General features: G+C 36.7%; 1 protein-coding gene across 8 annotated transcripts in view; it reads right to left on the bottom strand.

Moving 5' to 3' along the window:
- The window catches only part of BICD1 (BICD cargo adaptor 1), a 105,648-nt gene that overhangs the window by 24,724 nt on the left and 62,699 nt on the right, over nt 1-18,225 (bottom strand). For all 8 annotated transcript variants that reach the window (XM_072400232.1, XM_072400233.1, XM_072400237.1 and 5 more), the window contains exons 5-7: nt 11,462-12,544; nt 5,460-5,611; nt 2,248-2,455 (exon numbers count right to left, since the gene is read on the bottom strand). In XM_072400232.1, the coding sequence (XP_072256333.1) occupies nt 2,248-2,455; nt 5,460-5,611; nt 11,462-12,544 (1,443 nt within the window). The remainder of the gene's footprint in view (nt 1-2,247; nt 2,456-5,459; nt 5,612-11,461; nt 12,545-18,225) is intronic.

The raw sequence follows: 18,225 nt of genomic DNA, 5'->3' as shown, positions 1-18,225 counted from the left end.
TTGGAGGTCCTGGAATAACTCAATACACCAGCATCCATGACACTGTAGACAAAGGTTGCAGTCTCAAAGAGAAACCTTCAGCGAGCATATTGCTTATCCATACTTCTATCTACACTCCACTCATTAATCATGCCTTCTGATTTATCTAATAAATCAACGGTCACTAGTTGGGGTAACTAAGTTCCATTCATCAATGGTGGCAAACAATTATCCCTCATGGTTTTTACTTAACCTCCTGACCTTAAAATGAATGCCAAAACCCCCAACAATTTGTTTTTAATTTATTTAATAACAAATTGCACATGCCTTAAAATATTATATTATATATTATTTTGCTGTCAATGTTTCTGCTGGGATAAACTAAACTTTAAACATGGATAACGTCATTTCAGCTTTAACAGGTACATGCATTGATATTATAAACATATTCATATGTGCATGACATTTAAAACATTAAAAGGAAAACCATAATTAAACCATAATTCTTCTTAGATTGGGGTGAATTGATTTATTATAAAATATAGGAATTATATAAAATATATTGGGTATCTGTATTTCTCCAGATTTTCTTAGTTGTAATCTGTTTAGAATCCATTGAAGTTGTCATGTATACATCTACATAATATATATTTATAATTTTTTTAATAATAATATATATTAAAATATATTTAATCTAATATAATAATTAAATACAAGGATATTGTGCTTACACCCTGCCTAATTGCAATAAAAATAATAATATATAAAACATATACAAACCAAAAAAACTTAACTTATCTGAATCTGAAAGTGTCTTATGTCATGAGCATGTTACAAAAATATTATCACTAATATATTATTAGCTCATTTACATCTGTAGAACTTAATCTAAAGAACTGGCACTGAATTTTAATTTTACCAACAAATGGTTTGTTGCTTCTTTATGCAGTAGATCCTATGTGCAAATAGGCATGTGGTCTGTGTGTTTTTTCTATAGGATTTCGTTGGAAACACTTCCTTCTCCCACAATCCAAAATAATTTTGTCAGCTTAAACTGATATTTTTTAAAGCAAGGGACAATGGACCTGATTTATTAATTCTCTCCAAGGCTGGAGAGGATACATTTTCATCAGTGAAGCTGGGTGATCTAGTAAACCTGGAATGGATCTGGTCCAGGATTAAAAACATTTGTTAGCAAATTACTTTGAAGAAATCCATTCCAGGTTTGCTTGATCACTCAGCTTCACTGATGAAAGTGTATCCTCTCCAGCCTTGGTAAGCTTTAATTATTCAGGTCAAATAAGCTCTAAAACAGTAGTTGACTGATTTAAGAAGGGGTAATTATAACTGAATTCTGGGCTAATCAAAAATGTTGTACAAGAATCATGTGTTTTCATACTTGAGACTGGCACCCTTTATTTATTTGTTCTACATCTGTGCAATAATTCAGCATATAATATATCCTGTGCCTTGCCTCTGTGCAGCACCTTCTGGCTATTTGCAGCACAGACATTGTGGTAATTTGTGAAAGCCTTCAATGTACATATCTTCATATGGTGATTTACTATCGGAATATAGACTGTTTACTTAGCAAAGTGCATTATCACCAATATTTCCAATAACAGGCAGTGACATAAAATTGGAAGTTGTAATGGTAAGCAGTGTGGTAAAGGTGGAGGCGGTAAAGGAAGACAGCAAGTATTGTAATGTGTAGGCTGTGTAGGCTGTATTTATATATATTTGGGAATTTTTTGAAAATGTACTTTTTATTACCTTAACCAAGCTAAGTGAAAGTTCCCTTGCTAGGTTATAATTTACATTGCTGAGTTAACAGTCTAACCCTAACTGTATTTATATCCTTGGTGGCTAGTGAGAAATGAGAGTTTTTTTCCCCTGAGTTTAGCTTTTCTAACTATTGCAAGATGTTCAATTCTTTACCATTTTATTGACCTTGGTAAATTTTTTTTCCCTTATAGATGACAAACAGCACATGAATTACACAACGTTACATAAGCTTGGATGACAATGAATGACAAGTGACGTTTGTTGTAAAGACGTGGTTTAAGACAATTACAAATGAGGTAGTAAAATCAAAAGGGGAGAATTCTTCAGCTTGGCATACATCCATCTTATGTGAGGTCAGTATATAGAAATGACTCATACCTCTTCCTGTCAATTCCACTGGTGCCCAGTACGTTTGACTGCAGGGTAAAGTACCTATACGTCAAGGTGTAAAAGTGTTGAGCTGGTAGATGGCTTTGCACTTACTTTGGGACTGCCAATCCTGCTTTTTGCTGTCTTGCTTTTGGAACCCCAGGATTGCTCGTGGTCAAACTCCAGGTCCTCCAACCTTTGTGTGAGTGCCAGTTTCTGTTGGATTGCCATCCGTAATAGCGAGTTCAGAGTCTTCTTCTCATCTTCTGCGGCTGCCAGCTGCCTCTGCATCTCGTCCAGTTGTGTCACATACTCATCACACCTGGTCAAGCAAAAGGAAGGAGGAAATGGTGATGATTTGCTTTCACATTACTAATGGAAACTGACTCATTTTATGTATTCTTTTAGACTACCTAGTAAGCAACAAAATCCACTTGGTGTGTTGTGTTTTTCTGTAGTTTCAGATTTATTTTTTTCATGTTTTAAACATGCATACAAAGTAATGTTGGAACAAAACATTTCCAGGTATTTATTACCGAGAAAGAAGAGACTGAGGAAACATTTCCTTCTGCCTGCAACAGAATGATGCCATTATCTTATGTATGTCAAAATCACTGGATTTTTTACATGATAAGATATGGTACTTTTTTGGATAACTATATTTATTCCATAATGAATTTATAAAGACTTGTAAAGTTACTAAGCTCAACCCAGCTTCACTGATGGAATTGTAGTTTCTCCAGGCTTGGAGAACTTTAATAAATCAGGCCCATTGTTTTCAAAAGCAGAAGAAATATCTTTATTATTTCAACCTACTGCTTAATTTTGTTTGTTATTTGCAATATTTGCTTTAAAGGCAAACTCAGTGCACAAGATATATTTTTCACCTATGTTTTTCTCAATTTTACATTGTGGTAATTTAGGCAAGGTCAGCAGAAAACGTTTTTTACCTTTTTCCTAAATTATGCTAAATTTGTCCTGCTCAAATACCCATAAAGGCAGGATTGCGTGGTTTGGGCTGCTTTAACATGTGTAAAAAAAAAAAAAATTATTGCCCACATGTGTTATGATGGATTTATTTTGATAGGGACCACAATACACATAAAATACATGTTACATGTTAAACTTTTCTTCACCCAATAAACTGCAAGGCAGATCACATTGCTGCAGTGTTAGTGCACTGAAATTATATTCGAAATGAATAGTAATATAACAAACTATTCTGCAGAACACGTGTTACCATTTTACAGTGTGTTGCTGCTATGCACCAGTGTGAGATGGCCTTTTAAACATTCTATTATTTTCTAGGATAAAGCAGTTCCATAAGCTATCAGTAGTTATGGCAGCAGACATAAAGGAGAGAGGAGTAAATCAGCTGAGAGTTTTGTAGCTTTTTAGCTCATTCTTACAAAATGATATTAGATTTGCATGTCTAAAGAGCTAAGACTGCTCTTTTTGGGAATTTGTTGCTGCTTTTCTTGCGATTCTCTTACTTAGTTACATAGTCAGTTGGGTTGAAAAAAGACACAAGTACATCAAGTTCAACTACTTAGGAAATAACATATCCCATACAAAAACCCTGTAGTTTATCCAGAGGAAGGCAAAAAAAACCCAGGTAAAATTTGCTCCAACAGGGGAAAAAATATTCCTTCCTGATTCTGTGAGGCAATCAATCAACGTTCCCTGGATCATCAGTCTCTGTTATCTTTACTTTAAAACTTTCATACCCAGTTATATTCTGGGCTTCTAAAATAGCATCCAGCTTGTTCATAAAGCAATCTATAGAACTTGCTGAAACTAATCCAATCCAATCAGAAAAGAAAGAAGTGCACTTGTGATTTTCCCATACAAGATTTACTCCTGCCTAGGTGGGGGAAATTAAAGTGGCTCTGGCCTTCTGTTGAACTTGGCATCATTTCAAGAGAATATTTTGGTGTGGAGGTCAGTTGGATGAATCAGAGAATGCTACAGAGAAACCAGAAGATTATCTTTACAGTGTCAGTTTTCCAGAAGACTATGGGAGGGTATTTTGTCAGGGTCAAGTTTAGGAATTGTGAACAAAGCATCATTTCAATTTTAAAAAAACTAATTTCTCAGTTGAAATATTATTGTATTTTTAGGTCAACCTGTTTCATGAGACAAACAAATCTTCACTTTAAGAAATGAATTGTGACTTTCACTGGATGTCAAATTAGAAACTAAATAGGAGAAAACCCTAGGAGGCAAGCGATCCACGGTAGCTGGCCCATTGTACTGGGACAATAGATCAGCACCACAGTCAGTTAAGCTGCATCCTCAGAAGGACAGAAGCTGTGCTAGTCCATATTTTTCTAATGTGATTGTAAAGTATGCACAAATAGTTGAGCTGTGCAGCCTACATATTTGCACAGTGGCACAGAGCTGTTTAGAACATAATTCTAACAAGATAAATGGATCTAATTTAAATGCATTGATCTTTGGCCAGGAAATATTTGGGTGGCATTGGCTGCAGAAAACAGGAAGATCTGCAGACAGCAGAGAGCTAAATCCGATAAACTGCACTAAAGAAGTTATTAGATCTAAGAAGAGTCAATTAGAGGTAGAGGTAAGAGACCAAATTATTCTGTTAGCAGAGTTTTAAAACCTTGATTTTTAAAACCAAGGACCACTGTGTGTGTGTGTGTAGTATTTTGAGCTTGGGGGTTACTACCAGTGCAGTGATAAAATTTCCTAGTAAGACCCATTTTATACTTTGTATAATACACCTCAATCATGATGTTGTTTGCATGGCAAAATAAACCTGAGAGCTATACCGGTGGTAGCATAGCTATAAGTAAGGCCATCTGTGCAGGGGAGGCCTCTGGAAATGGCGGGATACCTTGGTCCTCCAGTGTTGTGGTTGGTAAAAGAGCAACCATTTTCTAATTATTTTTTAAATTTAGACAGACTGGTGTAGGAGGAACCTCAGTAAAAATTTTATTTGCAATCTAAATCTCCATTGAGGAGATTTTCTCAAAGCTATGTGCAATATGTTCTAGCTGGGAAAGTAGTAGTCTCTTCAGATGCTGCAAATCAGCTTCAATGTTACAAGAACAAATAATTGTGATTAACTACTACTAGCTATACACTGTCTGTGTCTTCCTGTCCCGATAACACCTGCTCTGCACATTTCCTGCCCTGCCTTCACCAGGACCAGAAGTGAGGGTACTTCTCCCTAAATTGGCCCTGGGTATTAAGTATTAATGTACTTCAAAATCACTAGGAGCAGTGTGGACAGTATGACTGAATGTTTTCCCTTTGATTCCCAGATACACCTATCATTACACACTCTGTCGGCACTTTCTTACCTGGTGGCAAACATGGCTCTGAGTGAAGAGAAGGTAGCTGCATCCTCTTTCAGGGCCTTCAGTTCATTCCTCAGTTTTGTCATGGTTTCTGTCACCATGGTCTTTTCATTTTCATACTTATTTTTCAAGTTTGCAAGAGCAACTTCTGCAGTCTGAAAGAAATAACAAAACATCACCATTAACATGTTAAGTCTTTGCAAAAGATCCTTTGATTGGCAAAAACATTTAAAATGCTTTGGCTTGCCTATTCTTAGCCAAACACTTTATGGTATGTAATAAACAGCGCAACATTCCCCATAGTAATTTATGTTGGGTAGATGTGCCCTGATAAAGGTTAAAAAATAAAAAAATTTAAAAAAAGTTATTATAGGTTATAGGGATCAACCAACCCTTCAGTAACTGAAAATGAAACAGTAAATTAAATCTTCAGTGTTACCACCACCTCTCATATCAAATACTAAATAAAAATAAATGACTATAACATAAATAGATAAAACTTGCATCCACTGGCTTCATGATCTGGATTCTGGTACTCACTTTAAATGCAGTCCACCTTACATCCTAATAGTAAAAAATTCTCCAAATATAGCATTAAGTTCAATTCATTAAACCAATAAAAATGTATTTTTTTTTTTACAAATGAAGCTTATTATACTTTTGGAGCCTTTTATTTGTTTAGTGTGTTCCTAAATATTGGAAAAGACGTGAGCTTTACTTTTTGCTTTTTATGTTATAGAGGGGGGAGTCAAAAAAAATAGGAATATAAAAAACAGAATTGTTGGAATTATTGAACCCATTCTTAGTTAGTCAATAATGTAAAGATTATGTCAGGATAATCAAGTAGGTTAGATGGGGTGGGGAATTAAATAACAATGAAAATGAGCACCAGTGCAGGAGGGGGAATGTAACAACACTGCTCCTGACCATCAACGCTTACTCCAATGCTGATTTGAAGCCAAAAAAGTAAAAATAAAGCTTCTACATTGTTTTAATTGCTTGAAGAATTGTGTCTTCCATATTTAATTACACTAAAGTTTTTAACACTCCATCATGCATTGATAGGATGGAGGAGCTACAAACACAGGCCAGTGATGAGGTAATCTTACTTGAGCATGTCCTGGTGAGATAAAAGCCAGGATGTTTTTTTATTTTTTCCAGCAATGTGACAGCATGATAGCAATCAACAGCTGTAGCCAATTCCACTCAACGCTGTAGGAGAGCCCAGTGAGTCAAAGATAATGATTGCATTTATTGCAAGTCAACATTGAACCTTGAAATTCTCTTTCTTGCCAGTAATGTGTTTCATGTATCCCAGACACGGGACCAGTGCAGAGCTACTGTTGGAAGGAAGGTCACAGATCCCAAAATGACTTCTTAGAGGATTGTTATTATAAGAATATTTAATTCATGTCCTTACTATGTGCTGCTTTTATATTTACTGTCCAGTCACAGGGGGATGGAAAAGACCTATAAATATTACCAAACATGAATGTATAGAAATCCACATACTTTGGGAGGTAAAGCCTGTATTAAATATATTTAGCTGTTTGCTTGGAAGGCAAGATTGCTCAGGATCACAGAGTTTTAAATTTTTGTATTCATGCTACTGTTATGATCAAGAATAGAAACTTAATGCTGTAGAAGCCATCTCAGTTCATGTTAAAGTGATTTTGTAGTTTATGATTGAGTCACGTTTGGCTCCCTTCCAATTTTCCCAACTCAACCTATTTGTTTGGGGATTTTTGGTTTGTCTAAAGATGTTTGTTTTTTTTGGCTCCTTATTAAATACAAACAAAATTCAGTAAAGATAGTTAGAACCCCTAATAATGGTCACAGCAAAGATGCAAACCCAAAATCTCAATGCAGACAGAAATCTCACCAATACTTTAGGTTAAATATTTCTCAAGCCTTTTCCAAAAAAGGAAATAGTATTGGGTTCACTTTTTTAAAGCTAAACTTGAGGAACAAAGTATACAATACATACAGGTATACAGAGTACAGAATATGTATGACAAGTGATTTTTAAAAGGACAGCAAACAGCCAGCTGGCACAAGATGTATCTGTACTTGGCTGTCCGCCATCATTGTTCTACATTACTATACAGTCCCAGTTGATGTCTGTTTAATATCACACTCTTCCTAATGTCAGCACTCATGGAGATAGTGTAATTGTGATCTTGTGATTCTCCAGCATGCTAAGTTAGTGCATCACTGTTTAAAATAAAAAATCAGCAGCAGCATCAAAAGTGTATATATTTGTAAATCAGTGCGTTTGACATTCATTAAAACATTCCCTGGTAAAGAGTCTTCCAGGTTCATGTATTTCAATGTCAGTAACTTATTCTTCACCAGGGAATGTTTCAATGAATGTAAGGTTCACTGCTTTATAAATAGACACCCAAAGAGTTATTTGGTTTTGCATTAAGGCTCCTGTGCTAACAAGGGGAATACTGAAAGTAGAAGAGAGCGGAATGACAGAGATGAGCTCACCAATCTTTTGCTTATTCTTTTACTGTCACGCTAGAGGTTGGGGTTGAAAAACAAGACCAGTAAGTGTTACTTAACTGGATTCAAGTAAAATCAAGACTCCTGCCCTACTAGACAGGGCTGTGCTGTGTGACAAACAGAAATACAAATCATTTGGCAAAAAACAGCTCCCTTTTATCAGTGTATTTCACTGTTGCTTAAAGTTTAACACCAAGCAAAAATAAAAGCAGTTAAAATAAAAAAGAACAGTACATTGTCTCTTATACCATTACTAGATAGCCACCATTCCATACCCCACCTTTTATTGTGTACTACTATCCAACACCTCTTAGATTGTAAGCTCTGTTGGGCAGTATTACTTATATCACCTGAATATCCACCTGTACTTATCAAACATGCAGAGGTGTCATCTGTAACCCCCATTTATTGTACAACACTGTGTAATATGTTGCCACTTTATAAATAAAGCTTATTATTATTATTATTATTATTATTATTAATAATAATAAAAATAATAAAAATAATAAAAAGAACAATACAACAACATTATAATTACAAAAACAGTGCAATACAACATAATGCACAAGAAAAGTAACAAGTTGCTTCATACAGTCTAAATTACAATTTTTTATTTTGAATTCAAGAACAATCACATATACTTTACAGAAGCAAAACTTTTACACCTGTGAATACAAAGCTCTTTATAAACTTTTAAAGAATTACAAATCTTCCAACTGGCAAAACAACTTGTACTATATTTACTTAAACTGTTTATTAAGCCACTTGCCTGGAGTTAGGCTTAAAAGAAACCTTTTTATCTAACAATATTGATATTACTGCCAGGGATCCCCACGCACGTATGTAAATGTATCTGAGTATATATATATATATATTTATATATATATACTTATATATATACATTATAACTAATACAAAAAATCTGTGTTTATGTTTCTAGGAATGCTTAGACTCAGCTTTCAGCCCATATAATAATAAAACCATAATATACTTTTTTTCACTTGGTCATAGGGTTAGCTTTAAATGTTGCAGTCTGATTAACTATACAATGTCATATCATAAAAAATAGTTAGCTGGCAACATTGATCTCAAGCCTCAGCCTGCTTCCACTTATCTTACTGTGCAGTGGTAAGGCTCTGTATATAGAACACTGCTAAACATGTTTTTCTTAGTAAGGCTTAGTGTAGACGGACGTTTTCCCCAGCGTTTAACCTGAAGCTTTAAAAACCCATGTTTGAAATTCACATGAATTCCAATGGGCTAATTTACGCCAGGATGTTTCCTTGAGGCATGTTTTTGAGCTTTATAGATAACGTGCCTTGCAACGTTTTAAAAATTAAACGTTAAATTAAAAAAGAAAAAGAGGCTTTTACAAGCATTTTTAAGCTTTATATGAAAGCTTCCATTGAAAACAATGGGGGTTTTTATAAGCAGGACTTGGAATCTGGATGCCCCCTTTCTTTAGAAGATTCTCAGATCTCCATCACCCGACCCTGGGGAATGACTACAGGAGTACGTAAAACCCCTTACTCATTCCCTGAAAAGGTTAAAATATGTGTAAAAAATAGGACGAGGTTTTAATTTTAAAATAATTTAATGAATGTGTGTGTTTTGTGTAACTTAAACGTTTTTTTACAGGTTATCCCACAATGACAGGATGATTCCCACAGCTGCAATCATGACATGAGTACAGCCGTGGGACTACAGTGTGGGATCCCCAGGCACTAGAGGGCAAAAGAGGGCAAGTCTTGAGCTGATGCTTGAGGATTTCCTCTTTCTCAGCCAATCAGCAGTAAACTTAAATGGGGAGACTACTGCTACGTGACTGGCTGAGAAAAGGGAAACCCTGATGACGGTTCAAGCGTCATCAAGATTTCCCTTTCCTCAGCCAGTCACGTAGCAATAGAGGTGAATGGGGAGACTTGTCCTCATTTGCCCTCTAGTGCCTGGGGATCCCACACTATCAGAAGTCCCACGGCTGTGCTCATGTCGTGAATGCAGCTGTGGGAATCATCCTGTCATTGTGGGATAACCTGTAAAAAAAAAGTGTGTTACACAAAACACACACATTAATAAAATACTTTAACAGTAAAGCTTCGTCTTATTGTTTACACATATTTTTAACCCTTTCAGGGAATGATTAAGAAGTTTTATGTACCCCTGTACTCGTTGCCTGAAGGGGTTAAAAGTAAAACTTTTATAAACGCTTATGTAAAATCACGGCAAGTAGCGGTATAACGCGTCTGAAGGGTTAAATAAGTATTGTTACAGGACTGTATAACTAGAGTTAATGTATGCCAAATACTTGTATAAGCTATATTTTCATATAAGGAGTTGTGTTTCTTCTTTTTCTATCTACTCAGTTTAATCATAACCTTGTAACCAGATGGCGAAATTTCGAAATTTTTTGGAATGCAAGGTTTGCCTTATCAAATAACACTGTGTGTGGCCAGAGGTTGGTGGCTGTCGGGGCTGTGTGCGTGGGCGGCGGCGCCCTTGTTTACCTATGTGTATAAAAAGATCACCTTGTCGAATAAAGAATGGAATACTCTTGTAACCATACTCAGCGTGTGTGTGTTTTTGGGGTATCTCTCCAGACGTCTGTCTCTGTGGGTGACGGAGAAGTCAGGGTGCATTCGAGGAACTAGAAGTAGAAGCAGATCCTTTCAGCGTCATAGGTGTTAATAAGAGTTTTTTTAGCGTTTTAAAGACAAGCATTAAAACGCTTGTAAAAGTGTATAAAATGCATATAAACGTGGTATGAATGTTTACATATGTTTTTAAAAAGTCCATGTAGACCCAACCTAAGCTGTCAATTTCTCATTAGGCTGTCTTTACTGATAGCTATAGGAGTTATATGAAGGCTTAGGTCCTATTATAAAGCTATTTCTACATGTCTCACTTTCTTCACAAATCCAAAAATCATGGGTCCCTTTACTCTATTGCACTGTAGTAATGCACTTGTTGCTGCAACATGCAGTAAAGCACTCTACATGCATTTATATAATTGTATTTTATGTTTGGATACACATGGGAAAGTAGTTTTTACAAATCAACAAGGAAGTAAGACATCTGCCATGTTTAACTGAAAATTTGCACATCCCTAACTTGATCCCTGACTTGATTAGTGTTACACTGTGGTACACAAATTACTAAAAGGAAAATAAAATGAGTGCTTCTTGCAAAAACTTTCCATAATCTAAAAAGGCAGTAGGAGGAACAGGCTGATCACCGAATAATCATTTATACATTTTGGAGTATTATGAAATTTACTAATAAGTAATTTGATGGATGGTGTTAAGGTCAATCTTTAACCTTCATCATATGATGGTGGTAACTCAACACTTCACTTCTGACTTCCCTATAAAAACAACTAATAAGGTCAGGTCTCTGCAGTAAAAATATGAGCAGAAGTGCTGCATAACAAACAACTGATGGCTGATCTTTTTAGATGGATTATGACAGTAAATAAAGTGAGTTTGTACAATGGATGTTACCTGTTTGTTGGCCTTTAAAACAGCTCTGAGCGTTGCAATTTGTTCCCGTTTAGTGCTAAGCAAAGACTTTAACTTGAGGATCTCCTCCATTAAGGCTTCCTTGTCTTTATCGATCATTGGTGTCAATTCCCTGGCTGCGGCCCGCTGACGTGACAACTGCAAGGACCTGTCCACAGCCTTCTGCAAGTGTTTAATTTGATCCCTGATTATGGCATTGAGGTTGTAGATGTTCATTGGCTCCTTACGAATATCGCTAGAGTCAGATACAGGAGAGGATGGGGGGGCAGTGATAACAGGGGAAACAGTAGCTGATTTTTGAGGAGTGGACTCCTTATTGGAATCTATGCTGTCTTTTGGGACTGGCTCACAAGGGCTTCTTGCCTCTACTGGTGAAGCTATACCCCGTCTGACCAGTCTTGGAGATAGAAGTCCTCTGGGGTCATCGGGACCCTTTAAGCTTCCACTACGGGTTCCTTTACTTTGCCTGTAGTAGTCCAACATAACTCTATTTGGTGTTTCATTGTTACATAGGCATACATGATGGTAAAGTTGGGCTAACTCTTCACTAAAAGTCACTAACTCATCCTGAGCTGTATTTAGAGTATTGTGGGTTTCATTTGCAATAGCAGTCATTATCTGAACCTCCCTTTCCAACAGAATCAGTTTGTCACTACTCTCCTTACGGGCCTTCTCAAGACCCATAACCTGTTCATCATACATCTGAATCCTTGAATCCAATTTTGTCTTCTCTTCCGTGTAGCTCTCTATATGCTTATTGTATTTTTCCTTTAAGGCTTTAAGTTCTGCTTTAAGGTCTATCACTTCTGTAACGGCCACTTTGTATTTGCATTCTAGGATCTCCAGGCCATTTATGTCCACCTCATAGTCATGGGTCTCCTCTCCAGACACTTTAGCTTTATCAGAGTCCAGCTCTTTCCCACTGTGGAGCCTTTTCATGGAATTCACATGTTCCGTAAGTCTATGAACTCGTTCGTGCTGTTCTGTTAAGGCTCCCTTCGTATGTTCCAATTGAGTCTGAGACTCTTGTAGGTTGGTTAAAAGGATTGCTTTTTCCCTCTCAACCTGAAGAGAAAAACAGCATCAGTTAGATTGAGGAACACACAAATCACCTATAAGGAATTAATTCAATACTTTTAGTATCTTTGTATGTGAGAAATAGCATCCTGAAAATGGACTAGATCAATTAGGGGTCCACTTCAAAAAATGATTTCTCATAGCTCTTAACCATTATCTATGGGTCACCATCAAGCTTGATATTTGGCAAATGCTCCATGGTGTTTTTGATAAACCTCAGTTCTTTCTCTCAGATATGATTCCCTTTTCTGCCTAATAGTTGACAGTCAAACGAAATGGCAAATAAGAAGATAGCAGAGAAGGTGTTTTGTCAAGTGCATAACAGAGAAGTTCACCAAGGCATGATCTGTAAGAGTTTGTTGGCAGCCTAAGATTATGTGCTGTCCCCTAAATTACTCTAAACACATTTGTACATGCTGGTATATAGACCCCTCTAGAGATACAATAAAGTATAAGTATACTGTTCGTATGCATTAAAAAATGCATTGCCAACCACTTTTGAAAATTAAACACAGATCTTGTTGCAATACTTACTCGTTCTTCTGCACTTTCCCCCAGCGACTCATCCAGAGTGTCAAGGCCTTGGGGGTACATTATCAAGCTGCCTTGGAATGAAAGGAGAATGCTGCAGAGAACAGCACCACATTATCTGCAACATTCAGAAACTGCCCACTGAAGAAGAGGAGGAAGGCATAACTAGATGTATGTAAAAATCCCATGGATAAAAGGTATGAAGCAAGACAGGTGTCCGCATGAAACAGGTTAATGGAGTGGCAACTAAAAGTGGGCTTCATATATTTGCGGGCTAAATGAAGAAACTCTCAGTCAACACAGTATAACACCACCTCAATTACATTTCTGCGATTTTAATCTGTCTAGTTAGGAAGCGTGATTGTGAAACTATTTTAACTGCTTTGGTGCAAATTAAAGGGGGGAATGCAGGCCAGACGCCCTGCAGTGGGACATGTGCACACAACCTGGCACCATGCAGCTCAACTTGCAACTCCCAGAAAACACCAAAATTGGCAGGTTCCCCACTTTTGTCTTTTTTTTTCACAGATGGCAGCAGGTTTACACTAAGCACAAGTGACAGAACTGAAAGAACTAGTACGTTTAGCAGTAGGTCAGTAATGGTCTTGAGAGGTCATATCCTTGGAATGTCACACAGAACGCCACATGCTAGCTAATGGTACCCTGAATAGTGTTAGATAACAGAATGAAATCCTCAAACCCATTGTCAGACCTTACACTGGTTTGGTGGAGTTCCTCCTGAAGGAGGCATCATTGCCAATGACTAGCCCCACACTAGCCTCCACCAAGTAGTGCCACAGACTGTTCTTTGACTACTGCCTACAAGTCTGACACAAGAGTATACCACCCTTTGAGCACAGAGAGAAGTCCTCAAAGTGTTATGCCAGCAAGGAAAAACAGGCAGGTGCTGCCTGTCAGCCATCTCATCATGGATGTTTGACCGATGTTTGAAGCTCAACCTGGATAAAACCACCAAACTCCTTGTACGTGCTCTTATCATCTCTCATCTGGACTACTGTAACCTCCTCCTCTCTGGTATTCCACTAACCCGACTTTCTCCTCTACAATCTATTATGAATGCTGCAGCCAGACTCATCCATCCTTCCCACCGTTTCATTCCGCTGCATCTCTTTGCAGATCTCTACACTGGCTTCCATTTTACCTTAGAATCAAATTCAAGCTCCTGTGCTTTGCTTTCAAGTCCCTCCACAGTTATTGTCTCACTTACATTTCTGACCTGGTAAAAAAAAGTACTCCCTTAGCCGCTCTCTCCGCTCCTCCAATTACCTACTAATGATTTCCTCACTCATAACCTCATCACAAGCACGGATACAAGACTTCTCTAGAGCTGCCCCAATTCTCTGGAATGGTCTTCCTCGTCCTATTCAGCTTGCTCCTACTTTCTGCTCATTTAAAAGAGCGCTCAAAACCTATTTTTTCAAACTTGCCTACCCATCTTCTTCACCAATAATGTATTGTGGGACAAATAGAAAACATTACAGAAATGATTCAATACAATTTATTCAGGAGATTGGGAATCACAACAGTGTAATTACTTCGTAGAGTTACACTTTCTAACCACATTTCCTTGATTGGTAGCTATAGACATGAGATGGTTGTTTCCTGATGGGGCTAAATAAGACAAGCATTTCATCTTCTATGGGGGTATGACCATCTGACAACTAACTGTAAAAGGAAAAATTGATCAGAAATACAGGAAACCCATCTATTTTACTATTCACTTACTGTCAGGATTGGTCCCTTGGTTAGCTCTCCAACTTCTTTTCCTCTTTCTTCAACAAATGTTAGGCCAAATATGTGTGTGATATCATAACTGGAAACCATGAGGTTGGTCAGGTCTTACATGTATGTCCATGCTTGGAATTATATATAACATCTTTACATTATTTTATTGGGATTTTGGTTCTTTTTAACCTTTTCTATTACCTAACTGGTTATACCAAACTACTGATTGCATATTAAACTTCTACTTTTAAATAAATACATTATCAGGAAAGAACCATGCCAGACAACCTGAAAATAATTTATGATGCATAGCACATTATGAATTATTAAAATGGAAATGATGAATAATACAATATATCAATACACATAAACACAGACTGCAGTGGAATTAAAATATTCATTAGGGTAAATGTCAAGCCTACTACAATTCCACCTGCAATAATACATGCTTAGGGGTCAAGAAGATTGTCAAATTTAGATATTTTCAATAACTTAATTAACACTTTTAGCATTTTTTGTGTCCTCTTCCATGTTCCTGACCTTTCCTTTGGCCTTGCTGACATTTCTTTATAAAAAGACAAAAAAGACACTCCCCATAATCCCCACACATAAATCTCTCCCAAGAATATCATACCCATAGAAAGAAGCAACCCCTAGCAGCAAGAAACAGGACAGTTCTTGGTAGTTTGCAGAACTGTAAACAGTGAGCAGAGCTGTTCATATGTTGTAAAATAGAAAAAGGTTGCTAGTAATCACACCTTTTTCCGAGTATAGTTCTGTGTTTTTCCAAGATAGTTTCATTTTCAATGCAATCCTGCAGTTGAAACCTGAGAATGATTGTAGAATTCATTTGTAGAACAAATGAATATTGGTCGGGAGAGGCTAACAAAACTGATCACAAGAGATGTTTTTTACCTACATAGTTACATAGTAAGTCAGGTTGAAAAAACAAATAAATCCATCAAGTTCAACCACTAGGGAAGTAAACATATCCCACATATAAAACCCTATGGACATAGTTGGTCCAGAGCAAGGCAAAAGAACCCCTGGTACAATTTGCCCCAACAGGGGAAAAAAATCCATCCTGATTCCATGAGGGTAGTAGGAACCTCTTTAATCGGATTTAGTTATGGGTGAATGTACTCCAGATGTCAAGATCAAATCCCTGCCCAGGTACTTTTTGTAGTTTTGCTCTATTATCCCTCTTTTACAGAAGCATTCAGTAATACAAACCGAATAATCTAACCGTGAGACTTCCTCAAAGTGGGAGGTGCAGTGAACATTCCAAAGATAGTGCCAAAAAAGTCCTTTACAACCATTGGTTGGTGTTTTAATAATTAATCCAAAAATAAAGTATTAGTTTAATTATTATAGGCTCTCCTGTACTCAATGTCAGCCCTTCAGAGCTAAATGTAAATGCCACTTACATACAAGCAATATAGTGACATATGATAGCCTCTCTCCGGGAAGATGTGAAGATATTACAATAATACCGATCTCAGGTTCTGCTACTACAGGAATATCATATCTGCTTAGCCATAATGTTTTAGGGGCACTAAAAGGAAATTGCTGCTGAGGTTTCATTTATGCTAAGCCACTCATATTTATATTACTGCCAGGATCTATTCTATACTATATTTTTTTTAACTTTTGCAGGTAATTTATGTAGTTGAACATACTAGTTATGGAAGCTCAATATGTTCACAGACAACCACTGATGGTGAAATGAGAAGGTGATCAAAGTGGTCTTCATTGTAAAAGCTAGGCATGGGCTAAAAATAATTCACAACAACCCTTTAAATGCAGCACAACCTGCAGTGTTTAAGCTGTGCTGCATACTGCAAGATTGTTAACCTTCATTCTCCCCCTCTTCCACAACAATACCTTCATAAACATTCCTACTGCCTGGCCCATTCAATACCAAAGCTGTGCCTAAATTAGTTGCAAATGTCTCTTCAGCTAGTTCAGAAGTCAAAATTGCATTTGACACTGGAGATCTCCTGCAAGAAAAATGTTCCTGAAAACCCATGCATTGCTAAAATTACAATATGTTAAAAAAAGCATGTGCCTAATAAAAAAAAAATATTTATCTGATGCTAAGTAACGTGTCACTGTAACACTTTCATTGGCATGTAATAAATACCTAGACGTGTAATAAAACATGCCATGATTTGCACTGCAATGCCTTGGTAAGGTGTGTTTGAGGTGTCATAACAATGAATTGGAACCTAGCACAACCAAGCATACCTTGTGCGTTATTGCACATTGCATCATCAACCAAACCCTAACAGTTTTACCCTATGTGTCTTAAATATAATAAATAAATGGTTTGCAGCCTGACAGAATCTGATCTCAGAGAATAAAAAAAAGCTGATTTTCCTGCCTGTGTTGGCTTTTTGTAAAGTTCTTTTACTGCTTGTTCAGAATATGTCAATACCTTGGTGTGTATGATATGGGCACAGGTTCACTTTACCAATAAATGATACCGATTTTTTGGAAAATATTTACCGTATTTTGTACCAGTATATCAGAAATGTTTCAACAATAGTTGAATAGTTCATCCTATAATTCTTAAAGGTTATATGAGGCCTTTATATGTCCTGGCATTCATACTAATACTGTGGAATTAAACTTTTGCCCTTGGGATTGAGGAGTCTATATTTATAGCAGTGCTAGTCCATTATCCACAGGCTGAAATCAATAACGTCAATGGTGAAATACTGACCTCCTTGAACAAACAGTAATCCTTTCTTTTTTGTGCATTCTTCAGCAAAAAGAGAAATAGAAGACTCATATTGACTGATGAGACATGTTTCAGTAGGAACAGACTCAGTGTAGTATATACTATAATATGAGCCCATGTAGTTATATTTGCTCACAATTACACCAACACCCTATCAGACTGGTGTTCAAAAAAGAATAAAAAATGTATTGCTGTGGTTCGCTGGGCAGATTTGCCCTGCTCAGTTACTACACTTGATTTCAAGATATTTAGGCCTAACTCGACTAACACTTGCCTGCTCTAGGTAAAAAGGTGGATTTTTTCTGTTTGGGTCCTTATTAGAGAAATTTGCCCTCACTTTTTGTCCAGGTGATAGAAGTCAGACAGAACAGGATATAAATGTTCATGTAAACTCTTTAACATTTGCCCAGTTATCATAGTTAAAAAGATACAAAAATATTATTGTAAATACATTCATACTAGAGTACCTGTCACTCAGCTCTGCCAGAACAGATCACTGCCTTGTGAGGGCTAAAAGCAGCATTTTAACAAGAGCAAAGTAATGGAGTTTCTTTAGGAACTTTGGTAAACTAGACTAAACTTAGAAAAGTATCTTTGTTTAGCTCAAACTAAACCCAAGGATTCTTCTTTCTCTATTCATGGATTGTTA

The sequence above is a fragment of the Pyxicephalus adspersus genome, chromosome 2, assembly GCF_032062135.1.
Source record: "Pyxicephalus adspersus chromosome 2, UCB_Pads_2.0, whole genome shotgun sequence".
Taxonomy (NCBI): domain Eukaryota; kingdom Metazoa; phylum Chordata; class Amphibia; order Anura; family Pyxicephalidae; genus Pyxicephalus; species Pyxicephalus adspersus.
This window is presented reverse-complemented; position numbering and strand designations above follow the sequence as displayed.